The sequence below is a fragment of the Falco rusticolus genome, chromosome 8, assembly GCF_015220075.1.
Source record: "Falco rusticolus isolate bFalRus1 chromosome 8, bFalRus1.pri, whole genome shotgun sequence".
NCBI classification, from domain to species: Eukaryota; Metazoa; Chordata; class Aves; order Falconiformes; family Falconidae; genus Falco; species Falco rusticolus.
In genome coordinates this window covers 3,610,200-3,638,074 of record NC_051194.1, presented here as the reverse complement: position 1 = coordinate 3,638,074, position 27,875 = coordinate 3,610,200, and the positions used below count along the sequence as shown (strand labels likewise).

At 39.1% G+C, this 27,875-nt stretch overlaps 1 protein-coding gene across 2 annotated transcripts; it reads right to left on the bottom strand.

Annotated features, from left to right (window-relative positions):
- Positions 1 to 2,529: 2,529 nt before the first annotated feature.
- On the bottom strand, positions 2,530 to 27,767 carry DDX46 (DEAD-box helicase 46). 2 transcript variants are annotated; one of them, XM_037397401.1, is made up of 24 exons: positions 27,656 to 27,767; positions 25,082 to 25,270; positions 24,664 to 24,804; positions 22,688 to 22,805; positions 21,823 to 21,988; positions 21,371 to 21,522; positions 20,948 to 21,061; positions 19,236 to 19,401; positions 18,750 to 18,870; positions 18,228 to 18,403; positions 17,638 to 17,759; positions 16,763 to 16,841; positions 14,895 to 14,977; positions 13,986 to 14,150; positions 12,811 to 12,973; positions 11,402 to 11,595; positions 10,701 to 10,838; positions 9,897 to 10,046; positions 9,039 to 9,236; positions 8,253 to 8,471; positions 6,040 to 6,184; positions 5,294 to 5,367; positions 4,434 to 4,512; positions 2,530 to 3,345 (listed from the first exon to the last, which is right to left on the bottom strand). In XM_037397401.1, exons 1-23 carry the CDS (start codon positions 27,670 to 27,672, stop codon positions 4,465 to 4,467), a joined length of 3,138 nt encoding a protein of 1,045 aa, XP_037253298.1. In that variant the 5' UTR covers positions 27,673 to 27,767; the 3' UTR covers positions 2,530 to 3,345; positions 4,434 to 4,464. The 2 variants fall into 2 exon arrangements, with proteins under 2 accessions (XP_037253298.1, XP_037253297.1); XM_037397400.1 differs by having other exon boundaries at positions 2,530 to 4,512.
- Between the last annotated feature and the right edge of the window lie 108 nt (positions 27,768 to 27,875).

Below are 27,875 nucleotides of genomic sequence, written 5' to 3'. Positions count from 1 at the left end.
TTCTGAGATACTAATTCATTTACCTCTGCTTATGCTGGCCAGCTTGACAATTTTGTATCTCCGAGTTCGACTAAAGAAAAACATTTAAATTTGTTTCAGATGAGAAGTGTCTCAAAGAAGCAATGTTTGGGTGGCAATCACTCAGACTAATGGTCATTTATTTCAATTGTTTCCACTGTAGCTAAAATTATGAAAACAAATCTTCTGCCCTAGCACTATATAAACATTTTACAAAATGTACATTTTGGGACAAGTTTGAGTCCAGCTGCGTGCCTTTTATCTTTACATTTTTAGGTTGCTCTCTGCCTCCACTCCCCCCCTACAGCCGGTTAGCTGGAAGCCAGAATTTCTTCTGCAAACGCCGAGCTCTAAGAACACAAACTTGTTTAAGCTGAGACCATATTTGGAAGAGATCTGGGTCAAGAAAAATAATCAAAGGAAAGTGCATTCCTCGAGCGTCACGTGAGGAGGCCAGAACGCGCACACAGGGCCCAGTGCTCACGCTCAGAGAACGCAAAGGGGCTGCGCACGACCTTCACAAGCAGCTCCCTGCGAGCAGGCTTGTGCAAGGGCTGGTTTCACACTGACACAGAGAACCACCCCACCGGCCTACTGAGGCCAGTTCAGAGAAGGCTCTCTTAATAGAGGTGTTCAGCAACGCACCACCAATGCGTCCATGGCAGAAATCTAAACTCTTAATTCTGCCACGCTACACAGGCTGCATCCTCACAGATACACGTACCTGTCTCTCTAACTCTGTCACTGGCTTTGCTGCAGTAACCGCCGTTTCTTACTGAAGGACTGAAATAGCACAGTGTGCTCGCTCCCCCTAAGAAACCAGCAATCTTTTTCTTATTTTATGAAAATCCCAAATCCTATCTTTGGTGTTTGTTTTGTATTCAGCTATTACAATCGCAGAATTTTAGCAAAGCTAAAATTGCTTAAACAAATAATCTTTACTTCTTTGTATTCCACTTGGAAGACATAAGTGAGAAAAGCTCCTAGAGATGGCACTTTGAGCCTCAGAATCTTTTATTAAATTAGCAGCCAAGTGTACATTAAATAGACTGCACTGCTTTAATTGTACAAGTAAAATCTCAAGCAACCAGGACAGGGAACAGCTACGGAACATGCCAGGCTGTGATCTACACTCATTACATTTTGATTACAACTTTTACAGCATAAAGACTAACGTGTAAAGTAAGCCTTAAACTATTTAACAAAACAAAGGGTGGCAACGATGTGCAATATAAAGTTAGGGTAGTACAAAATTCTGAACTGTGACTGCACGCATTTTTCATCTGCTGTGAATTTTTGTTTCCCACCCAGAACACTGGATTTAGTCCTCCTCTCCTGATATTCTGGCTAGGGTGTGGAGCAGAACCTCTACCTATTCGCCCACTCAGCGTGCATACAGAGCAGCTTCTTGTGCTCCATCAGCTCTCGCATGCAAACAGCCACCACTGTGGTAGACGAGATGTCCTTAGTACCCTTCACAAGGTGGTGAGGAATATTTTTTTGTTTGCATCTTTGGTGGGCCACGTACATGGAGAGCAAGGGAGCTGGCAGGGCTGCCACTGAGACTTGCTCTCTCCCTCCCCTCACTGGTGCAGACCTGCTGGGGCCAGGACCACAGGCAGTGGTTGGAGGCTGCCATGGGAATGGTGGCACAGGGCTCCCCTTCTCTGCCTCCAGCCGCTCCCTGGGTTCACCATCTCTTCCAGATCACAGATCTTCACCTACAAAGCAGTCCTCTCCTACTTCACTGCCACCTGGAAGTGCCAATGTCCCGTTCCCTGAGAACGGCAACAGCCCCAGAGTATCACCCCTCACCACCACCGCTGCGTGGCGACTACATTGCATTACTGCGACATGCAAGCAAAAACTCATTCATGATCCTGTATCAAATACCTGTATCACTTATCCACCCAAAATACCACTGTTTACTCAAGCACTGAAAGCACAAGGCAACCTAGAAAGCTGGTAGTGTATCAGCTTGGGCAGAAACAGAACAAGCTCTGCTGACAAGTATTAAAAAAAAAGTAAAAAAAATACAGCATCCCTGAGCTCTTCCAACAACTGGTGACCAACAGGGATCTGTACAGGGAAGATTCCCTGGAAAGCACCCAAACTGTGATGTTTATGAAGACCTTGTCTGTATCCATGGATGCACTTGGAAAGAACTAAATATAACATTTTTCATTACTTAATTGTGTCTTCTCCAAGCTTTTATTTTCCACTTCTTTCCACTATTTTTTCTTTGTGTATTTGTTAATTTGAGAGTTTCTTCTTCTCTGCCTTATAGGCATTTTGCTTCTGTTTTCATTTACCCAACATCTTCACTGTGAATTTCTTAACTGAGTTTGAGCTGCACCTCACTGCATTTCCAGCAGAAAACCACAAGCACTAGTTACTGCACACATGACCCTACTCCAAAAAGTATGAGGTTAACTGCCCTAAGAAAAAAAAACGCAGAAGCAATAAGTGCAGAAAACATGAGCTATTCAGAAAGACAGTTTCTGAAAAATATACATCGAAATTACTTTTATTTTTGCTGGAATTTAAAAAACATAGGAATATTGACATTGCATTTAAAAACCCCAGGAAGTTAAAGATTATACATTGTTGCATCTCTGAAATCCAACACTGCAAAGCTGGAAATCACAAAAATGTCTCTATCATGCCTCTTTTAGGAGATACCAATATATATACACGAACATTTTGAAACAAGATTTTTAAAGAAGTGTCAGGCTGTCCAAACTTGAAAGCGCTCTTCATTAAATACACCAAGATCTGTCACTCTTCTGGGGGGGGCACTGTCAAAAAGTTAGACAATTCAACAAACAAGTTGTATGAAACACATCAAACCCCAGTTCTTAACGGAAGGAAACCTGGCATATTTAAAGGGAACCATGGGGTTTTAGTTGGAAGATTTCCATTTTACATTTTGAGAAGTGTTGCTGTGTGTGCTGCTTGTCTTTGTTCTCCTCGATTTATTAATATTGTCAACTACTACATTATGGGTGTTCTAATCCTAAATGCATACTTTTAAGTCGGTATAATCATTACTTTCCTTTCCTGTACTGCAAACAAGGTACGCTGACATTAAAAGTAACACACAGTTGTATGCAAACAGAAATAGTCATTTAAATTACCTGAAGTTTGGAAATAGGAGTTGTGAATTTATACAACCATGGTGCAGATTGTATGATTTGTCTTCACCAGGGTTAAAGCAGTATATACACAGCTGTGTTAAAATGACACATTTCTTCTCAATGTGTCAGGTAAGAAAAGCTTTCTAGAGAAGTCCTTTTGAAAGTCATCATCTTGAAAGTCTTGCAGCTGCTACAATGAAACAATTCAAACTGCTACCACTTAGGCTCCAGATAAGTAGAGAGGAAAAGTAAATGCTTAAGAGTAGTAAGTGTCCATCATGACTACTAATGGTTATGGGGATGAGACCTCCATAAGAAAGGTCCTGCCTGTCCCACTAGTTTATTGACTGCAATGACAGTCAATATTTGTGGAACTCACTCATAAATACCATCATTCCTATTTACTTAAAGCCATGTCCTAACAGTAAGAACGACAACAACCCTGGGGGGAAAATCACATTAGATGTATATATAAGAACAATATAAAAAGTGACAAAGTCATATTTTGTTACAAAAAAGGTTTCTCTTTTTTTCTGAGAATTTCTTTTTAAACTAAACAGGCTTTCAATTCTTATGTCAGAGAACGGGGAGGGGGGGAAACCAAATCCTAAAATTCTGATGTTTAGAAAAAAACCAGGAAAACTATTTTCATACTACAAAACATTTCACTTTACAAAAAACCCAAAGAGTTGTTCTATTACCTGCATGATAAAGGCAAAATGGGACACGAAATGGTAAGAAGATCTTAAAACTAGACCTCAAGTATTTCTGGATAAAATTCTCTACTCTGATCTCTGCAAGACTCTCTGACCTTAAGGGGACATCTGTACAGGGAACGGATGTGTGTGGAACCAGCCAGAGAGATGCTATGGATCAGGAGATAATCCTGCCTTTATTTTGGTGTTTTATCATTTTTCCAGTATAAACTGATATGGCATGAAGCACCCCCACAATATGATGCAGGTACATTCTAACAATTTCCAACACGAATCCCAACATTGTTGAATTTACTTAACAGTATAGTCTGTCAGAAAAATTAAAATCTGTTTTATTTTATATTCTTTATGATGAAAAGTATAAACTGCACTTTTAAATTAAATCATGCTCCGCCAAAACCGGTCTGCTTTAAGACTGATAACTTCAGTGGAGAGAATTAAGATGTTTTGCAAGTATCAATTTTCTGTTAAAAAATGTCCGCAAGACAAAATAAAAAAATTTTTAATTTACAATAAGCAGTGTAAACAGCAAAAACAACAGAAGCCACAAAGTTTCACGCACCAGCCACTGGCAGACAGATAACTCCAAATACTCATAGAACTTTGTATCTTCCTTTGTTGGTTGGTTGGTAAGAATTTTGCTGCAAATAAAGGAGAGAATAACCACAGTTAAAAATGAAAACGGATAAATGAATTGCAATAAAACCCCACTAACAATACATGTAAATATCCCACATTACATGTAAATAAGCAGTTCCTTAGAAATCTCCTTCCTTTGGAAAACATTTTTACAGGGAGCTCAACAATTTTGAAAATGAAACAGAATATCAATAATGGCTCAGCAGGACCACTGAAATTGATGGTGAATTTGAAAGGCTACTTAAGAGAAAAAGCCAAGGACACTGTCAAGTCCAATGTAGTATCACTGAAGGTTATTTTAGAGAAAGCTGAGGTTTCTTCAGCCAGAGAACTCAAAATACAATCTCCCAAAAAGAGTGTCTTGAAAACACGGTACGCTGAACGCAGCCGATTATTAGCTGGGTATGCTGTAAAGTGACGGCAAAACAAATCTCTCAATGTATATAATAAAGTATTAAAATGAGGGGAATCATTTTCTCCTCTGCCTGATGGTGCTGAAATTAGGAAATTTATTGGGACCTAACTCTTTAAGGGGTCTTCATTCAAAAAGCTCTGTTAATGTGTTATCTCCATCTGCTGGCTGGATAACAGCCGTTATATCTGTCTGGCTGAACCCAGTAATATATCTTCTAGGCCGTTCAATGAAAAGTGTTTTTGAGATCTATAGATCCCAGCCCCTGATACTAATAAAAATGTATGCCAGAGTGTCAACATTTGTAAAAATTAATCTCATGAAGCATAAACTAAGGCACTTTCCCTCTGGATTCTAGATATTTCACTCACCAATCTGATGAGCTCCTCTTTTATAAGTCGTGTGATTTCTGCTTTTGCTTTCTGCACAGCCAGTTCATTGGCACCTGAAGGAAAAAAAAAATATTACAGTCTTAAACAATTTCTGTATGTGAAGCCTACAGAATAAACACTGCTGGCTGCTTTCAGAAACACTGTAAAACTTGCTGGATATCTGCAACTATTTGCTGAGGAACACTAGAATTGTATGGACTGCCACAGCTAGACTGCGTTCTGTTTTAAAGGAAGATACTTAAAACAGACAGTCATAAATTAAATTATTCAGAAATACCTAGGATTAGAGGTTTCTTTGAGAAACACTCTACTCAACCACCATGAGATTTGCAAAGTTTTTGTTGTAGTACTAGTTAATTTCTTAATACCTTCAACAGCCAAACCTCACACAATTCTGTTTTCTTCCTTATTTCACACTGGCACAGATGTCCTCGTGCTTATTCTAATCTATGTTTCTTGCCTTTTTTCCTTCTCTTTCTTTCAAACAGATTCCATATGTTTGCTGCTGTTCTGTGGCAGGTCAGTCTTCCGAGGAGAAGCATCTCTGTGATCCCCATGCATCATTTGACAAAGCACATCAAGATCAATGAGTGCTTCTTTAGTAATTGCAAACTAACTACAGTGGGTTTGTAACTAAGCATCCAAACACTATCACTGCAGGGATTCCATGTCCAATTACAGAACTTGGCTCACATCTTTAAACATTTACAAAAACGAATACATACTTTCTATAGCCAAATAAATCTTTCGTTCTCCTTCCTTGGGTTCTTTGCCTGGAGGGAAATAAGTTCCTCTGATTGTAATAGCAGCTTCAGAATATTCACTGATTCTCTGTAGCGCTTCTTTGGAGGTAACTTTCCATCTGGCAGTCTGCAAGGTAAAGGATATGGAAGGATCAACAAGGAGAAAGGCATCGTACAAAATGGCAATCTAAAGGTCAGCTGGCATTTTAGACAACCAACAAGAACATGCACTGCGAAAATCACTCACAGCATTCTCTAAAAATGTAGACTGAAATTTTAGCCAGTTATGTTTATGCAAGTATTCAACAAAATCTGCCTCTTGTGTCAGCAAGATAAAGGTATGGAAGAAGGAGAACAGAGAATGGATACACGGTACTATTGAAGCAAGAACTATAATGACCTTCCATTTTGCTACACTGAAAGTTCAAAATCTGTCATTTTTTCTTGTGATTTTCTGAAGCAGCACTCAAGTATTTTATTTAGCACTTTTTGTACAGGAATAGACTTCAAGGGCAAGCATATACTGTTACTGGCTGCAAGTAACTGCCTTTAAGAAAATAAATGCTATTTATTTCTACACAGTTCATCGGCTAAAGACAAAAATAAGTAAACTTAAAATATCCATAAATAAAGCCTAAGGAATAAACACTGCCAGTTGTTTTTCATAATCCTGTAAAACTTGTCCCAAATCTCTACAATATCCTCAAAAATACTTAACTATGATAAATGCATGCCATTAATTTAGACAATTAAATTACTAGAAAGTATCTAGTAGATTGCTGTAAGTCATTTATAGATCAAGACAAATTTTTTTGTCATGGTGAGCTTTGGCATTCAAAATAAGAGGACTTAGGACCAGACTGGGGAAGCTCACACTGCTGTTTCTGACAGGAAGAATGATCCCTTCCAGTCCTCATTCCGTTTCTCAGTTCTGGTAGACTGAGCATTCATACCATGTATCCTACCTTAAACCACTGCTTTTCCGGAAGCCAACTTTGGAATCAGCCTCTAAAGGCAAATTGTACATCCCTGGATCAAAACTTTGCCCATTACATATTCTCTCTACAAGAGGTACCTTATCAGCATTCATCTGACTGTCAGAAATTACTGCACCCAAAATCAGGAAAGCTACCCTATGCCCATCTTACACATGACGGTACCAAATGGTTGGGTGGTACTTCTGTAAAAAACAGCTTACAGTCAGCTGTCACTCTTGCTTTAGGCTATCACTTTGTCATCTCAGATCTGCACTGTGTTCAGTATTATACATGTGCACAGTGCAACATGAGTCCATCTCCCTTATAAAGATTTTCTGGGGACGTAATGAGCAGTGATGACTCCCACTGAAGAGCTGCCATATACATCATTGTTTCTGAGAAGACAGGATACTACAGATTATTGAAGAACAAAAAGAAGGGCAAAAGAGAGCTATTTTTTTCTAGTACAGTTCTAAAAAAAATAAACAAATTGTAGATCTTTGAGATTTTATTATTTGCAGACACACACGAGGACAACAGAACAGTTACCTGTCTAGCCATTAGCAGCAGGCAATGCTTTGTACCTAACAAGCGTATCCTTAAAGGGTTACAAGAATTGTTAGCAAAATTACAAAAGCTACATGTTCTATGAATGAGAAACTGCTCAGGATAAGAATTAACAGGATTTCTGAGAGGGAAGGGTAACAAACTAATAACACTACAACTTGATAAAATAAGGCAAACCTGGACAAAACCACAAAGACAAATACAAGGAATTTGTGTTTCATACTGTGGAATATAAATCCTCAAAATAACAGATGAGGTAGACTATAACAGCAAAATTCTGAATGGCAAAAATACTAAAGTAAAAAAAAAAGAAAAAGAAAAAAGAAAAGCAAAGAGCAGTACCAGTCACATGGCCTTTGAAATAAAATGCCAGATGGTGACAAAGATTTGGATATGACAGAAGTCAGTGGCAGAGGGCAAAAAGATTTTTGTATAATAAGGAATGCTTGTTTTTCTGATATTCTCTGGAATATGTCCAAAGCATTGTGCATCTATAAGCTGAGAAGTAATCACAGATAATGCAATAAATTCAATTAGGTATGATAAGAAATGGGATAAAATATTCTATTGGTATAACCAGTTACAGCTTTGAAGACAGCTTTTGTTAAGTAATGGTCATTTACACTTGATTATAGCAAAATGATTACTCACCTGTGGGAAGTCATTGATCTCTAATTCTTCTTCATATCTCTTAAAGGATTCATTTTGTCCTCCATCCTGTTTCTCTTCCTCCTGTTTCTCTATGGGCACATAATTGAGCTTAGCATTGATTTTTTCAGCCAGTTGCTCTGCAATGGTCTTGGCAGATACAGTAGGTGCTTGAATTGTGCCTCCTCTCAGGATAGCATTTGTAGCCTGCTGCATCACATCCTGTATTAAAAAAAAAAAGGTCCACACTGAGACCAAGGTAGCCAAAAGAAGCCCTACACAACCACAAGGGTTTCATTAAAGCTTTCTACATAATTGTCCACATAACAAATACATCCTCTGAATTTTGCTTTCTCTTCTTTCCTTCCACGCAATAACTCTGCTCACACCTGCACAGAAAAGATGTTATTGGTCTTTTGTATCTTCAGCTCAAAATACCTTTGCACTTTCTAGACCACATTGTTCTAAAACTACACAGATCATATATCACATGCTTCAGCAGAGAAAGATGTTCTGCAACTCTGCTAAAGCTGAGAAAGCCTAATTGTGTAATTCTATCAGTAACAAATTAACTCTTTGCCAGGGCAGACAAAGCATTTCCAGTTCTGTATTAAATCTTATCATCATATTAGCTCAATTAACAATCCTACAACTTATAACTGAGTTAGCCCAGCACAAATGAACTAAATAATGCTCTATGTTATTAGTGTGCAGAAACACTAACTAAACTGGCAGCCACAGAACAAAGAATTGAACAACCTTAAAAAAAAAAAAAAAAATTGCTCTGACCTTAAAGTGGAAGGGGACCAATACTTGTGCCTCTGCTCCAAGATTCTTCTGGGCATTGATTCTCAAAGCCAATCTTTTAGCAATTTCCAGTTTTTCTGCATTCCCAGCTGACGGTGTAGGAGCATTCGACGTTCCTGGTGCTGCCATGTCTTTTACTCTTTTCTTTGAATTAAACATGCTTTCAATTTGTTCATCAATCTAAAGAAAATAACAACTATTAGATCACTGCATTTACCATTAGATAATCTTATCACCCTAAAGAAAGAAAACACTGAGGTGTATCTAGATTACATGCTTTTAAATAAATTAATCTCATAAAAATGATAGAAGCCTACCCAAAAGCACAACACGAAAGGAACAGAAACCTAATAATCAGGAAAGTTTGAACATAGTATTTACTTTAAAGGTCATGAAAAGTAGTCTAACAATAGTCTAACAAACATTAAGAAAGGAATCTAATGAGGATTTAGAAATAGAAAAGGCTACTAAGGATTTCTTTAAAGCACTGAAAGTAAAAAAACCTGTTTGTAATTGAAAGCAATCATTCTATTTAATTTACATAAGAATAATATTATAAAGAAAAAAATGTGACATTTACATAACTACATATATTAAGTATAAAATACTGGTAAGTCAGAAAGAGACTTTAAAGATCTTCACAGATCTTGATCTTCATAGCTATATATATTTTTTATACTGAAGAATGCATACAGATTTAACTCATGGAATCAGTCAGTAGCATAGGATACAGAGTAACAAAAATCCATGCATTCTGCAACAAGTTATGTAACCTACTGGGGAAAAAACAAATATATTGAAAATCCTTAGGCAGTTTCAATGTTATTTTCAGGTGCTTACATCAACAGCTGTATCTTCATCATCCGAATCCTGCAAGCCAAGAGCTGCTTTTTGTAGCTTCTTTCTTTCATTAGCCAAAGCCTGTTCTGTTTCATCAAATTTAAAACCTTTGCCAGAGAATCCACTGCTTTTTTTAATCAACTTTCCCTCCTGAAAACAAAAACAGGTATTCCATATTTAGAACTTTAAAATTACAATTGATATTTATAAATACAAAATTATATAAATAATTTTGAAGTTATTTATTTTAAAAAGCAAATCCTGCACATTGAGAAAGCTCTTCAAATTAAAACCCTGTATTTTACAATTAAATGTAATAAAAAAGCTATGTTAATTCAGCAGATAGAAACAATACGCTATTGGGATTTTCTGTAAATACATATTTTAAATGCTTTTCAAATGCAGTAAACAAAACCCTCCAGTTTTTGTATTGGAAAAACTCTGAAATCACTCTTCTCAGCATGAGCAAGATCCTCTAATGGTGAGAGCTCTAGAAACAGTAATACAAATTCTGTAAAAGAACTTCATTATCTTTTACGTGAATTTTGATAAAAGCTGAAGTGACCCTTACACAGTAGGCGTTTCTTTACCTCATACCAGATGACATCTAAATTCTCAAGAACAGTCCTGTAAACGACATTCAAGATCCTAATCTTGAAAACACTTACATGCTTACCTAAGCATACATATGTGTACTCAATGAAATCCGTGAGATGACTCATGTATGCATACTGTGCAACTGGACCCATGTGCATACGCATTAAACCCAGACCAAAGCCCACTACAGAACAAAGAATGACTTACAGCCTTCTGTTGGTCTTTGAAGTCAGCCCAGAGCTTCTCTAAATCAGTAGGAATTGGATTCCCCGACAATTCCAAAGCCTTAATGATATCACCAGCATACCGTGCCTGATCCTCAGTAATGAATGTATATGCATACCCCTGGTCAAAATTAATTTAAAAGATAATAAAGAAAAAAAATCTCTAAAGACACTTTATCTCTAAATTTATTGAAGCACCCTTGCACAGATGCTGTTGTTCTGGTCAACAAAAGTAACCATGATATTCACGTATAAACTTTTTCTAGCGAGAATATAGAATGAATAATGTGATTTCCCAGGAAACTGTAATCAACCACAGATGGCAGAAACTGAAGTCTTTCCTTTCAATCTTGTCATAGTTAAAAGTTTAGAAAATAAAATCTTATAAATTAGCAAGGCACATTTCCAACACTGAAAAACACCCAAACCTTCAGCCACAAATGGGATTTAAAAGAACATTCATACATTTGATGGACATGTAAGTTCCAACTTTCATAGCACTAAAATTCAAAATATATTTTACACATGATCACTCAAACCCCTTCGACACACACTAAAGGAAAACCCTCTTCCCTCCAATGCCAACTACTCCTTCTGTAGCTATCCCTTAGAAACACCTTAATCAAGCAATAAATAAGGAAAAAATTACAGTAAAAACTAAAGCAGGCAACGAATTATACATACTTTATTGCCGGCTCGTCCAGTTCGGCCTGCTCGGTGCACATAATCTTCATAATGGTTGGGACAGCTATAATTGACCACCAGCATCAGTTGTTTTACATCCAAGCCCCTTGCTGCTACAGAGGTGGCCACCAGAAGCTTGCAAATCCCATTCTTGAAATCATTAATTATGCTGTCCCTGTCATACTGATCAATACCTGCAAGAAACCAGACAAAATAGTAAAATTGTAAAGCTCTGCTTTGAGCCAAAGTAATTTGTACACAAGTCAAAACACCCTCCAACTTCAAAGAACCAAAAGCCTAAGCAAATAAAATTTCAATACATTCACACTTTTACAGGCGAAATGTCACAGCACTCTCCAAACCAGCCGGCTGCAACAAGGTCTTTTACCATCTCATACCAACAGACTCTCCGTGCCAGTCCCTCTGCTGCCTTCTCCTTGTCTCTCCTCATCCAGGGCACATGTTCTCTCTCTCTTCTCTGCTTCTTCCTCCTCTCTCTTCCTTGGCTGCCCAACCTCTTCACAGAACCAGCCACACCTGCACTTCATCTACACCAGCCAACCCCCGCTTCTGAAGCCAGCCCACATTTGTATATTATCAACGCTAATTAACCCAGCTTCATTCTTCTACAGTGAAACACATTAATCAGAATAATAAATCTCTTAGCCTATTATCCAGAATAACAAAACTTCTAGTTTTTTCATTACAAAAAAGATGCTTTCCCATTCCAAGATCCTCAAAAGTTTCTTTAATATAATTTCCTATTTGATTTCTTACACTTAGCTAAGACCTCATCTGGAGGCTCTGTCTGTTCTCTAAAAACAATAGAAATCTCAATAGAATGAGAATATTTTTCCCCTCTTCCACTGTTGCACTAAATGAACAGTGGTTTTGTAGTTATTGGCTACTGTAATTTTAAGAGCATTATATATAGAAAGTTTTAAAATACTCTGGGATGGACGATATTCTAGAGATTTCCTCCTCTTGCTACTAAACTACTTCCGTTATATTACTACTTGATGGCAGAAAAGTGAAACGGTAGCTGCTGTTATTGTGGAATCTCAAATAAAAATATCACATAATATGCCCCCAATGGCTTCACTGTTCTACGATAGCAAGTAGTTAGCAATATTCCCTGGGAGGTGTTAACTCTCAGTAACAATCCTGTTGGACAGAGACAAGATTCGGCATCCGATGAGATCTCACAGGGAATAAAGAGCAATTACTGAAAACTATCACATCTCTTTCAAATTAAGAGACAAATTATCTTCCCCAATTATAAGCAAACCTGCTTAGGAAGAAATAATAAATGGTACTATACAGGAACTAAGTAACTTCACTTTCTAACTACTGAATACCAACATTCTGGTTTGGAGTTGTTTATATAAATCTTTAAGATTGCAGATTACCTCCATGAAGAGACAAGCAAGGGTAAGAGGCTCTCATTAAATCTTTCAACAACCCATCAGCGTGTTCTTGTTTATCTACAAATATGATAACTGATCCTTTCTCCTGATAGTGTCCAAGTAGCTCCAGTAACTTCAAAAACTTGTTCTCCTCTTCTATGACAATCTAGAAAAATACATACAAAAGCAAAGTAGAGAGAGTGTAACTTGTATCTTAGAATCATAAAATCGTATAGAATCATTGAGGTTGGAAAAGATGTTTCAGATCATCAGGTCCAACTGTTAACCTGGTACTGCCAAGTCCACCACTGAACCATGTCCCCAAGTGTCCCATCTACATGTCTCCACACATGACTCCGCCACCTCCCTGGGCACCCTGTGCCAGTGCTTGACCACCCTTTCAGTGAAGCATTTTTTCCTAATCTCCAACCTAAACCTCCCCTGGCGCAACTTGAGGCTGATTCCTCATCCTGTCACTTGTCACCTGGGAGAAGGGGCCGACCCCCCCCTGCCTACACCCCTGTCAGGCAACTGTAGGGAGCGAGAAGGTCCCCCCTGAGCCTCCTTTTCTGCAGGCTGAGCACCCCCAGCTACCCTTGCTGCCCCCCATCAGGCTGGTGCCCCAGACCTGTTGCCTGTCTCTGGACACACTCCAGCACCTCAACATCCCCCTTGGCATGAGGGGCCCCAATACTGAACACAGCTGAATTTGAGGTGCAGCCACATTAGTGCTGAGCAGAGGGAGACAATTACTGTCCTTGTCCTGCTGGCCACACCATTTCTGATACAAGCCACGATACACCTGGGCACACTGCCGGCTCATATTCAGCCCACTGTCAACCAACACCCCCAGGTCCTTTCTTAAGTCATTAAACACATTCAGGGTGCATACAAATAAAAATCAGGAATAGGGGATGACTTTTTCAGGCTGTTTCCACAGCTAGTGACAAAATTGCTGTTCAGCTTGGTGGTATTTTTAAAATCAAGTTTTTAAACAGAAAGTGATCACGTTGCCTTTGCAAACTGAGGTTAGTTTATTCTGAGTTCACGTTTAATAAGCTCGCTAAACTTTTAAAAATAAAAGCTCTGTGGGTATATTGGTTTATATTCAATATTGCTGGAAATAATCTTTTGGAATCAAATGAGAAGATAAAGCAAGGCAGATGTGTGATACTCACAACATGTTGCTCCACATCAGAACAGACAACGCTTCTGCCTCCGACCTGCACTTCTATGGGTTTACTTAGAATTCTCCGAGCTAGTGCCTCCATAGCTCTGGGAAAAGTAGCAGAGAACATGACAGTCTGACGATCAGGCCTGACGTTGTCTACAATGCGCATAACCTGGTTTAAGAGAACATTCCTCGTTAACACCCAAGTGCTGTAATTGTACTTCATGCACAAACAGAGCTGTCATCTTTAAAGTCAGGTGGTATCTGCAGTACACAGGCTGTAAAACATTTCTTTACAGATCTCTCGGGACCTAGATGCTGGCATTGGAAGAAAAGCAAAACTTGCTGGATTTGAAAGGAAGCCGAGTGGTAATATGCAACCTGACAACAGCCCAACAGAAACCTTAAGACATGCAGCAGAAACCCTACAGCTCAAGATCAAGACACAAAATAAGGCAGTCTTCCTAGTCTGGCAGGACAATATAGCCTGATGATAACTTAAAGAGAGTCCTGGATGTCCAAAGCTGCCAGCAAGTAATTTGCCACCAACATTTCCAACATCTTGTTCCTGTCTCCTGCACGACATTGCTAGGAGACATCAAACACTTTATAAGCAGGCTACAACTACTAATATCACACCTGTATCAAGGAATTACATAGGGTTACAACATGGTCACAAATATCCAAAACAAGCGTGTAAGAAAAAAGGTAGAACAGTATATTAGAGAAAGATCTAAGCCATATAAGAATTTATTGAACACAAAGCATGTGAGGATAATAGAAAAATTAAAGTCAGTTGTCTGTATGTAGCGCATCTTTCTGAACGCTTGTTGGCAGTCTAATAGTAACGTGGCATTACAAAATCCTTTAAGTGGAAAACAACATCTTTGGCAATATCACTCATGTCACTAATTACCTGAGGCTCAAAACCCATGTCAAACATTCTGTCTGCTTCATCAAGTACAACATATGTGACTCTGCGGAGATTCGTCACCCGACCTGTGAAAGGAGAGGAAAAAACACATGGGAAACAAAATCAAATGGAAATCTAGTTTCCCTCAGGAATATATTTTTAAAAATGATATATGGTCTCACTATCTTCTAACAAAGACATTAATTATTTTTTAAAATAAATTCACTAAATGTGAATTTTAATGTTCTCTTTTTAATCACATATACATTCTGGGAAATGTGTAAGTATGCACAAGGCCCTTTATTTTGTCAAACTCTTCTCTTGCATACCATCATAGGGCCAGAAGAACCTGTAAAATTCAGAAAACTGCCCTCGCCAAAACACATCATAAAACTAAGACTGAGATGAAGCAAGGAGCCACATCAGCCATTATCTGACAGCGCCACCTAGAAAAAAACATATTAGAGATTACAGCGCATGTGTGGAAGGCAAAGTCCAGTGCTAACTGTTGCAGCCTCAGAAAAATTCCTTTTACACATATAATCTGTAACGCTTCCTCGGAGCTAGAAATAACTATTTGAGGATAATCATACTAATTCTAATTAACTGCTAATAATATGCATAAAACAGAGTAAGCAGTGTTTTAAAAATAAATATACGTAAGATTAAAACCTACCCAGTACCACTACTAAATTTAAAATTAAGAACCACCCCAAACTCTGGGACAGCTGGAAACAAAATAAGCAAGTTGTGTATCTGTGAACATTCTGAAATTATAAAGATGGACAGGATAATTAGCACCCTTCCCAAACAAAAAGCTAAGAGATTCCCTTTAATGAGAAGGATTTAACTCAAGGATTTAAGAATCATACTTTCAAACAATACAAACGTGAACACATTCAGTTCCAAACAACTGTAGTGACACTGTCAAATGCTCTCAGAATGGAACAGATTTCTCAAATTTTCTAGAAATATCACTCAGATATGTGCCTATCAAACTACAGTAGAACTTGGTCCTTTCAGCTTCAGCAAATTGCAACTGAACCCTCAAATTATTTTTTAGAGATTTAGCGCTGCATTTCTTTAAGAGATGAAATTCATACTTAAGGAACAAAATAAATATTTCTTAAAATCTACGTATCTATTTAACTTCTTAACAGATTCATCCCCAAATAATAAATTTGTAAAATTACTTGGGAACAGCATTAATGTACCTACCTTTGACGATTTAAGTCTTGGAAGCCCAGTTCTATATGTCTTGAAGGTACTTTTTCCACAGAAGTTAAATAATGTCAACAGTTTAGTAGAGGTTTTGATGTGGAATAATTTAATAATAAAACTTTATCTAATAAGCATGCAATGGTTACACTAGGACAAAACCTCTTAAAGCTGCAGTGGCTCAGTTTAATCAATCTGAATATCTGATACAAAGTCAGTTCTTTTACTTTGGACAGTTATTTAGGGAGGGCTTCTTTGTTTTTTTAAAACCAACAGATAAAGGCAGTCAGATGCTCTTATGTAAGAGTGGGTAACAGCTGAGCTACTCTAACAATAAAGAAGTATCAATGGGCAGACAAAATAAGCAGCTCTTATATAACCTTTATCTAAATGACTTGAAGTTAAAAAATTTGGACCAGCACATTAAGTTTAAAATGCTAAACATTCTGAGAAACTCTTCAAGAATGTAGTATTTCCTGTCCTCCCCAAAAAAGTCAATTGGTGCTATATATTCTCAATAGCTAGGTAGTGCAGCCTGAAGAGATATAAAAAAATTCTGTAAGACCATTTATCAAAATACATGATCTTTTGAATTTGTTAGAATTACACAACAAATATAAAAAATTCTCCATAGCAAAAAGTTTTCTACTCACCATTGTTTGCTGCTAACATGTCAATCATACGTCCAGGTGTGCAAACAATAATTTCAGCACCTCTTTTGAGTTCAGCTATCTGATTTTAAAATACAGTAAGCAAACGATTAGAGTGGGGTTTTGCTTTGGTTTTTCTGTTTTTTAAAAAAACATGTATCTCTCTGCAAAAAAACCACCAACGTATGCTGTAATACAGCTGTTCTACTAATGTGAATTGTTTATGTAAAGATTTAATTAACGATTTCTTTAAGTCTTTGGAAAACTTTCTTTCTGAAAGGGTAACCTCTGACAATTTACTTTCATCTTAAGTAGTTATAAAGGGGATATAGGCTTGTAGACAGTTAAAGGCCTATAAGAAATGTCACGTGTTATATCAGGGACAACTGATACTAAATAAACCATGTTCCATCACAGACAGTCACTTGTGTTGCTTTCATAAATGGGTGTGTGTGGGGAGAAACCCTTGAAATTAATCTCTAAATTACTCTTAACATGCAGTATTTGATAATGCAATAAACCAAAAATTAACACTTTCTGGATTTTGTTACTTTGAGGGGAACTTTTGTAAAAATATAGCTTCTCAATAATTTTCAAACTATCACATCCCACTAATAGTTGAATTACTGTGATGCTCAGTAGATACCTAAAAAAAAAATCTGAAACTTTTAAGGACTATACAATTTTCAAGAAGATCAGTATGTTTAAAGCTAAGTTATGTGCAAATGCTTCAGCTTTACCATAACTACCATTCACGCAGAGAAAATTAATTAGGAAGGCTGCAAATGTACTGGACTCACAAGAAAGAGAAAGGGACTAAATTAAATGCAAAATTAACATTAACTAATAAAGTTAAGTACGGTATGTCTTTTGTGTACCTGTTCACTGATTCCTGTTCCTCCATAAACACAGACAACTCGAAGTCCAAGTGTCTTTGAGAATTTCTTACACTCCTTGGTAATCTGCAAAGCCAACTCACGAGTAGGTGTCATAATGACAGCTGAAAAGCAAAGCATTTTCATTATACATTGTAATGTAGGAGATGTTGTTATTCATACAATAAAAATTAATCTGTAATTATGTTTGCAGCAATTTACTTACATGTATTTTTAAAAATACATATTTTTTTTTTCACAGAATTTCACAGAAGAGGTAATTATTAAGACAGTTAAGAAAATGGGGTGGAAACCTGGTCAAAGTTTCAAGATCAAAGGAGTAAGGTCTCCCAGATATATGGACATGCAAGTGCTCTTGAAACAACGGTAGACAGCACATTGGTCAGAAACAACATTAAATATCATGGTCTTCATTAATGAAATTAAAAAAAAAAAGCCACTCATTAATGGACATTGGTAAGTAAGCATTCCTCCCTATAACCAACCCAAGAGAAGAACTGAAGACACTTCTAAAATGTATGTTTGAGTTTTTATTTATTTAAATAGTGACTTCGAAAATAAAATCTTTATACCTATGGGACCTTCTCCTTCTTCTAACGCCCTCTGATCCATAATGTGTCTGAACATAGGCAACAGAAATGCAATAGTTTTTCCGCTTCCTGTTTTAGCAATGCCAATCAAATCACGTCCATTCATAATTGCCGGGATAGCCTGGGTTTGAATGGGAGTAGGTTTTTCATAGCCATGTCTTAAAGAAAGGAAAAAAAGATATTTTAAGAACAAAACAGGATTTTACAGATGTGAGTCACAAAGTCATCCTAAAAAATTTTGCACATTCATTTACATACGCATATCAGTGCCATTCAAAAAATACAACTTAAAAATGAACAGCAAAAGCATGATACGAACAGCGCAATGCATAATTCGTAACACTAGCTCAATACTGAGTGATAAACACTGATGACTAGGTATGTAATGTCTACAAACATGGACTTGTTGCATTAAGCGGCAAAGAAAAGGTGTTTCACACTAACGCATGATAGAACACAGTGAGCAAAATCAAACATGATATAGTTCATTAAGTGCTCGCTTACTTTTTGAGGGCGGTGAGAATCTTCATGGAAATACCACACTGTACCCAGGTTTTTATTGGTTTGGGGCAGCCTTTTCCCTTGACTGTAATTCCCTCCAACTCCAGCCTGTATACGTTCACCTCTGAAATAGAGTTTGCATTACAACAGAGTCAAAACTGACATTTCTCTACTACCTTCACCAAAAAATTCTTGATCTGTCCCTGAACATGACATACAAATTTTATCACCACCAGAAACACAGTTTTTAGCTTGTTACACATAAATACAGGAGGTATCTGGAAAGGACCCGGGTAAATTTTTCAATCAAAGCCTCATACAGAATTAAAAGTTATAATAGTGACCTAACTGATTCAGTGTTTTTCTATACCAAGTTGCTCCAAAAGCTCTTTATAATAATAAAAAAAAATTGCTGTTTCTTTGCATATCAAAATCTGTCACTCTCTTCCTTAATAGTACCCCAGGTGTTCTGGTTGTGTTTGTCCTTACCTTCTTGGGTCATTTTAGCCAGTTCTGGTACTTCAACATAGAAGTTTTTCCGGAAAGGTTCATATTCTATTTTTCCGTGATCCACTGGTTCCAGCAGCTTTCTCTGCTTGGTCTGATAGCCAGTCAGGGCAGTCTGAAGATCAACTTCCTCCTCTTCTGAAGAATACTGTACAGATTATAATTTGTGTGTGAATCAGTGTGAATGGTATTCTGAGAGGCTCTGGTTTTTCATTTATAGAGGAACTTTACTGAGAAGTAACAGTTACCCCTTATCCTTTTAGACCAGATACTGAAAACCCACTCTCAGTTTAAGAACAAGTCCCAGTTGGTCTTCCACCTAGTTCATGTTTCTCCTAAACCCTAACGTGCACCATGTTCCGTACCACTTTGACAACTTTACCAATACCACCTGCCAGCCTCATCATTCAGAAATAATCACTGCCACACAACAGAAACTGTAAGAGGAAAATACTAAGAAAAAAAATCCAGCCAGCATACCACCGACCTGTATCCCACTGCAGTCACAGCTTGACAGATGCACCCAGCTCAGCTTTAAACGACTCCTGCATCTGCAGCAGCACAGAGCTCGGCACGGCCCAGCTGAGTCTCAGTGCTAGCGGGGCACCCAGTCTACGACTCGGGCAAGGCTGTCCCTCCAGCTTCCCGACAGCAACACACCCATACCCTCAACCACGATTCGGGCCTACAGCACCACACACCACCACATTAAGTACTCAATATTCCTGTTCTCCTGAGAGCATTTCACGAAAGCAGTTTGGACACAGAAGAATAATTCTGAGAAGTTCAGGTCCAACAAATGAGCAAGATGGTTCTGTGAGAATCCCAGAGCGCTGTTCTGTTAAAATTCAGTATTCACACTGACCTGCCACTGCCCAACATGCAAAAAATCGCATACTGTAAAGACTAGGGGAAGATCTACCAGCTCACTGAACCAACATCCAGAGAGGGCAGCTTACATTTATCTACTTGTACCACCTCTTCCTACTAAAACACATTTGTTATTTACAGCGAGTGTAACAGAAAATGCTTATATTTTTGGTTTAGGGTGCTATCTACTAGAACACATGAGATGGCATAGCATTTGGCAGCCCTAGGCAGAATCAAACTCCTCTTCTACAAATGAGAACATCTACCTCTTGTTTGTGCTAAGAGATGTCTCGTTACGATTTAGCAAGTGTTTTGAGATCTGTAACTTCCAGGTCGTTTGAAAATTAGTGTATTTATACTTACAAAGAAACTCAGCAGAAATTACTCACAAACTCTATTTTTTTCAGATCAGATACACGCGACTATGTACTCAGCTGCTCAGTCCACACATGCAAACACTCTACACTAGCTCGTCGGTCATTCAAATACAGGACCACCAGAACTGGCTGCCCAGTTTCAGGAATGTGAACTGAACACACACTACATGTGACAACACCAGCCTGGTCATATTAAGAAGAATTACAAAGCCAGACAACCTGATGCATTCATTCAGTTCCTTCTGAAAAAAACAAACCACCACCACCCAGTACAAACAACAAGAAACTGTGTAAGATCAAAAATCTTGTGACCACAGTTCTGCAAATCAAATAACTAAATGGTTATCTCCTACAAGATGGAAAAATCCCAGGACTATCTGCATTCTCATGCCTCTTATAAGAGGCACGCTGCCTTTTCATAGTAGAAATACAAGACACTTCCATTACCTCCATTGCATCTTGGTCATTCTCCATGAGCTCCCCTTTCTTCTTTTCTGACTCTGCAGCTGCCTTTTTGGTTGTCACCACGGTTACTACCTTGGTAACAGTTGGCCCAGATTTCTACAGAAATTAAGAAAAATTATTACACTGTCATATAAAACAAAAAACATACTGTATAAAATATACAGAATATTTGTACTTCTGAATGCATTACGCTGGGGTTTGGGGTTTTTTTTCTGCTTCAGTGAAATTTTATCAGACTAATGCTTGATAAAACAGCCTGATAAAAGCACAAAGAAACAGGCATTAAATGCATCTAACTTCATGATTTTTGCATTTCTCCCTTTTTTTTTTTTCAAAGCCATTTTGATATTTAAACACAAAGCTATTTAGAAGACAAAGATAAGAATTCTTAATCAGTGATTTTACCTTTTCACTCCCACCTCCACCTTTCACACTTCTCATATTGAACTTCTTCACCTCTTCTTTTACTTCTTCCATATAAGCATCCAAAGGATCTAACTCTTCATCTTCAACCTCATTGCCTTCTTTTTCTCCTTCTGCAGTTTCCTCTTCATCATCTAATAAGAGCAAGAAAGATGGGAATAAAACAGGGAAAGAGAAAAGTGCTCCTGTGTGTCAAATTATTAGTCTACCCAAATAGTTACAGCTCAGTTTTATTACTGTATCATTTTTCCTCACAGAGATCTCTGCGATTTGTTAATCTTAATTGTATCTTAAACCATTTGAAGCCATGACCAGATTTAGGCTTTGTTATTTTATAGTTCACAATCTGAAAAGTGATTAAATGCTTTGAAGATAATGTAATAAAATATTAAGAACAAAATTATTTTAACTGTTATATAGAAAAACTTAAATACCATCATCATCTTCTAAACTCCATTTTTTCCCCTGTTTCATCTCTTCAATTTCTTTTTTCAGTTCTCCTATGTTTTCCATAGCTTTCTTGCGTTGCTCTTCCCTCCACTTCTCCACTCTTTCTTTTCGTTTTCTCATTTCTTCCTCTAGTTTGTTCTGATCAAAATTCTATGAAACAAAACAACCAAATAGTGAAAATTAATGGCCACTGGCTTTAGCTTAGGCTTCTTCAAATAAATATACCCGTTGTGTGAGCATGCCATAGAAGGCTGGACATCCACGAACTTGTCACAACAGAAGTAGATGAAAAATACTAGCATCAAGTATAGCATTTTCAAGTAAGAAATGCAGTTGACTATTTTATTTTTCATTATACTAGCTGGTATACGATTTTTAAGATAACAGCACATGAAACTTTATTTTATTTACTATGATAAAAATGTAGTAACTCACTGGTGTGAGTAACCTACAACTGCTAGTTTGTGAATTCCTCATCTTTTCATGTCACGGAACAAAGCAAAGTGAGCTTCCCTCCCTCCTCCTTCAATTGCTACCTGGGTTCAGAAGCCAAAACAATTTTCAGCTCCTCTACTGACACCTAATACATGAAAAATGGGAGATCCCTCATGCTTGTCTGTGGTTTGCAGTCTAAGCAGTTTGAAATCTTGAACTGAGAAGAATGTTTCTTATGCCAAGAACTGGAAGCATACATCGTTACAGGAGTCTCTCTGTTACTGAAGAGATTTTGTGGGGATTTTGTCCAGCTCTAAGAACAGGTTTTCTTTTATTAATGCAGTAATCTATGGCTAACTTAATTCCGGGTTTAAATTCTTATCTTTTAAATCTGTAAGTGTTAAAGGTTCCTACCTCAGTGGCCACAGTATTTGTGGTAGCATCTTTATCCTTCTCTTCTTCTTTGTCATCTTTGTCTTTTTTCTTTTCTTTGGAAACTTCCACACCTTCTGTCTTTTCTTTAGATCTTGATCTGAAAGGCAAGATCAAAGACTTCTTAGAACATGACAGCTTTTCTCAGGGGAGGATACACGTGCTGCACAGAAACAGAACTATGAACACCCTGTACAGATTTATGTTTTCAAGTACTGTAAAAAGCACACTGCCTCCCAGAATATCTTTCTATGTCATGGAAATATTCCCATTAACTACCAGAAATGTAGAATCTATTGCAAAGTCACATGATTTGGTTCTGTTCTTCTCATTTCTTTACAGGGAAACTTGCAGACTTCATTTCCAGAACACTTACAATTGATACGCTAGTGGTTCTGCAGCTTATTTTACACCTCCTTGAAGACAGCAGTTAGAAAAGAGATACTAAAAATTTCCTGTTTGTTGAATTTCTAGAGAAGGGTAAAGTGATATAGCATCTTGCCACAGAAGTCTGAACGTCCCCTTGAGCATTCAGTACTGGCTGAAAGACATAAAAACACTCTCCCAGGGAAAAGCTACTTATGTAACTCAAATGTAACGTGCAGACTTGCATTTAAGACAAAGCTCATTTATCACAGATTTTATTATCCTTACTTGCTTCCAATTAAAAAAACCCACCCACACATCCAAACCAAACATGCTAACTCATGATAATAAATGTAAAATGTAAAATTAAATCTCATTAAGCCATTTCCATAGGGCTATTCTAATATAAATCATATGCTTATTCCAAAAGACTTTGTGATTCCAGCTTCCCATAATTTCCAGGTTGTCATTGACCTGCTTATATACAGACTGCTGTTACAACTTATATTACAACATAACTTATGTTACAACTCCACTCCTTTTACAGCATAGCATGATTACATGCCGTTTGCAATTATATCTGAAAACAGCATTACAATATATTTGAAAGAACATGACCTGCAGTGAGTTTTTACACATTTCTGAAGTCAACATCTAAAAAAGTTCAATCTTCACCTCTTTACTAGACAGTTTATTCGGCTGCAAACCCCTAAGACCAGTACTTGTCAAATCCATATTGATTGCAGCACTAAGCACACCACAGAATTCAACAAACAGCAGATAAACAGGTGGTGGCTTTACCAAAGCAGACCTCTTGAACTTCTCTGAAGTGTTACACTATATACTTTATTTTTCTGCACAAATATAAGTAAAAAAGAACAAAACCCACAACAGATTCCAGACTTTATTGGCTGACATTCTTTAGAACACCTTTTGTGTAAAGAATGGATGAAACTCTGAGCTCAGGTGCAATCAGCGGCACTTGTAGCAGTTTAGAAATTCCTGTTCCAGATGTCACCATGATGCTGTTTATAGATCCCCTGCTGCTACCCTACCTGCATTTTTTAAAAGCCCTTTATGTTTCCAGAGAAATATAGTGCTTTATCTGAGAAAGAAAATGATACAGTGAACACTGCACTGGAGCACATCTGGCAAGTAAAACTTACAATTCAACAGTAATTTACAAGTTCAAAGGAAGTTATACTTCAATGTAATGACTGTGGTAGAGAGCACCTGTACTTTATTAATTTGGGCATATATTCTGGAACACAAAAGACTACTTATTCATACTGGAACCTGAGATATCAATGAAGCACTACAAAAGAATGAGAGTAAGTCTTAACTTTAAAGTTAACTGCTTTTTTTAGCCACTACAACTTCCATCTTTCTCTCGTACAGAAATGTTCTCACAACAAACTGCGTTAGGCACATTAAGCAAAGGGAAGAGATCCTAACAGTACACTCGCATAATATTCTCTTGTTCTACAAACCAAAGCTTTGCATAGCTTTGCCTGACAATTCCCTCCATGCTACCAAGAGTTTTACAATATTTTGTCACTGTGACATTGATTGTAACTAGAGAACCCAAATACCTGTTTTCTGTTTTCCTGTTCTTGCTTGGACTGGAGGATCGAGACCGTCTGCCTCTACTTCTGCTTCTAGAGCGCCTTCTCTCCCGGCTCCGGGATCTCCTTCTCTCTCGGCTCCGTTCCCTTTCTCTACTTCTTGAACGTCTGCCACAAAACAAAATTGTATTTATTTAGCATGTGATCAGAGTGTAATTTTAATCTGCTCTTGAGGAGCAGGTTGTAAAAGGAATACAACAATCATCAAGACCACTAAGAACTTACAAACTCCAGCACCAGCAGCTAGGCATTTAATAGCAAAAAGATTAAGCGTAGTAAAATTTATCATGAACAACAGCAAGTAACTAATCATAGCAGTGGAAGAACATCAATACCCAGAAAACGGGCATTTTTATCTACTTTGATTGGAATTAACAAGTCATACCTTTGACGCTTTCTGTCACGCGACCGAGACCTCCTCTTGTCCCTGCTGCGTGACCTCTCACGTCTACGTTCTCGATCCCTGCTTCTGGAGCGTCTGTCTTCTCCACGTTTTCCTCTTTTGTCAGATGGAGAACGACTTCTGGAACGGCTACCAGAGCGTCCACGTGATGCAGAGCGCTTCCGATAATGTCTGCATCGTAAATTCACAAAAAGAGACGAACATGAGTGTGAGAACAATTTGCAGTTAAAGGATATTTGTCACATTTAGGTGGACAGGCCAAGAAGAATTATTTATATAAGTACATATTATTTAATATAGGTATATTCCTAATGATGCTGAAATTAGAGGGATTGCTTAGTCACATTTTTGTTTTGGTTTTAGAGTACTACTGTAAGCACATCGTGAGAACACTGGAACATAAAGAATAATTTCCTTTTTAGAAATCTACTGATTTCCATTATACATAGGAAAAGATGAAGACTCTCTGAAGCTATCTCAGAATTTGTCAAACAAATAAAATTGTTCTTTGCTGCTTTTAATATAATGCATAATTTTTAGCCAGGTAAGGTGGGTGGGTAATTTATACCTCTGCTCAATGGAAAAGCTGTCAAACTGCAATTAAAGAAACATAAAACCCTGAGCGTATGTGACACAGCAATGGTCAATGCCTTTACAATGCTAACATCCATAAGAGCATCAAACATCACAACAGAAGCTTCAAGAAGTTAGCAAGGCTTCAGAGGTGTGTGAGGGATGTGGAAGTCTCTTTTTTTCCCCTCATTAACACTCTCTTATCCCAATCACACTGTGGGAGAGTAGGGCTAGGAATCCTCTAGGAAACTCTTGCTGAGCGTACTAGTCATAGAGGGGCCTCACCTGTGACCATCTCCTCTTCCTTAAAGTCCTCATTTTCAGTCACCATGCCAGAATAGTTCCTTTTTTCACCCTCCTGTAGCTCAGGACCCACAGACCCTTTTTCCTGACAAGCCCAAAAGCCAGGCTTGGGAAGCAGAGGAGGCAAGACCTCAAGCCCCCCACCTCTTTCTTTCCCTTCCATTACGCCACACCTGGTTGTATTACAACAGCATTGGCACTAAAAATAACATAGTTTATTTCAGCACTTCGGCCTATTTGGGTATCACAGACATTTGGAATCAGTACAGTGGCAGCATGATATCCATGCCTCTCAGGAGTATAAGCGAACGCAAAGAACATCTGTCAGCGTTAGGTATCTCTCATCTCTTTCCCATCTCTGTCACAAAACGCCATGGAATCTGCTCCATACTTCCCCTTTTTCTAATCTTTTAGTTTTGGAAAACAATTTTTTTTTCTCCAGTTTTCCCCTACAGTATGCAATGCAGTCGAGTACTTGATTTCAGGTTTCAAAAGCCCTAGTCTGCTCAACGTTACATCAACTCCAGCACATGCAGCCCACCCCACCCACCATTCACTCTCACCTTCTTACCATTTCTTAATTTAAAAAACTTTGTGCATGTATTAAAATAGAAAGTTAATAAAAGTTTAAACCCACTTTTTACATTATTTTCAGTCCAAACAGAAAAAAACTCGTCATTATCAGAAGAGAAGCTGTGCTGTGATAACCAAGGCAGTCCTGCTAGCTTGAGCATCAGCCCTTTGATGTTCGGTTCCCAGCAGATTTTGCAGCCTGAGTGTCCAACAGTGCCTGGTTGGCAACAACCGCTGCCCTAGCTCGTCTGAAACTAATTTAGACAGATGTACGGGACTACCCAGCCCTTCACTGAATCACTAATTTGAACCCAAACCAGCTGTTAAAATTTCCACTCATCTGCCTCTCCTGGTGTAAATCCCAGCGATGGATGCGGGCAGCGGTTAGGGTGGAGGGACAGCAGCATGCAGGGGATCCTGTGTCCCAGCGTTAGCGGTAAAACCCGACGGTGAGGTTAAGCGAGGGAACAGGGACATGTGCCACAACAGCACCGGCAAATTACGGAGTTGGTTTAAAGCCTGGTAGGTGTGAGCAGCTCCAGATCACGGGGCAGCACAGGCATGACCCAAAACACGCAACATACACCGTCACATTACGGCTGGGTCGGTTCCAGCACCTGATCAGGTGTTTAGAGCCGCTGCGAGAGGACAAAAGATACGTGATCCTGCAGAAACTTGAAAAGAACAAGCAAAACCGTCTAACCCAGGTGAAAAAGCCTGCCCGGCCGATGAAGCCAGCGCTACTGTGCTGCAACAAGGCAGCAAAGGCCGGGCGGGCTCGGCGTGGCCCCCGTGCCCCGCGCACAGCCCCGGCGCGCCCGCGGGCCAGCCCCGGGACCGGGCGGCGGGGCCCTGGCAGCTCCTGGGGCAGCGCGGCCCATCGGGCCCCGAGCCCCCAGCCCTGCCGGCGGAGCGGAGCCAGCCCCCCGCTCCCGGCCCCGGGGCCTCGCCGCGGCGGCTCTCTGCGCGCCCGCCGCCCGGGCCGGCCAGCAGGGCCCGCCGCCGCCCTTTGTTCGCCCCCCCCGCCGCCACCCGCACCGCACCGCAGAGAGCCGCCAGCCCCGGTGCGGGCCATGCCGGCCGTGGCGGCGGCCCCGCTGCCCTCACCTGGACTCCCTGCCCATGGCGGCGGCGGCGCGCTCCCTCCGCTAGACGGCGGCGGCCATTCCGCGCCCCTGCGCCCGGACCGACGAGAGGCGCGGCGGGAAGCTACCGCCCCCACTTCCTGCCCGCCCCCGCCTGCCGCGCCCCCTGGCGGCTGGAGGCCGCACCGGCGGGGCCGCCCCACGGCCCCGGCCCCGGCCCCTGCCGGTGCGGGTCCCGCCCC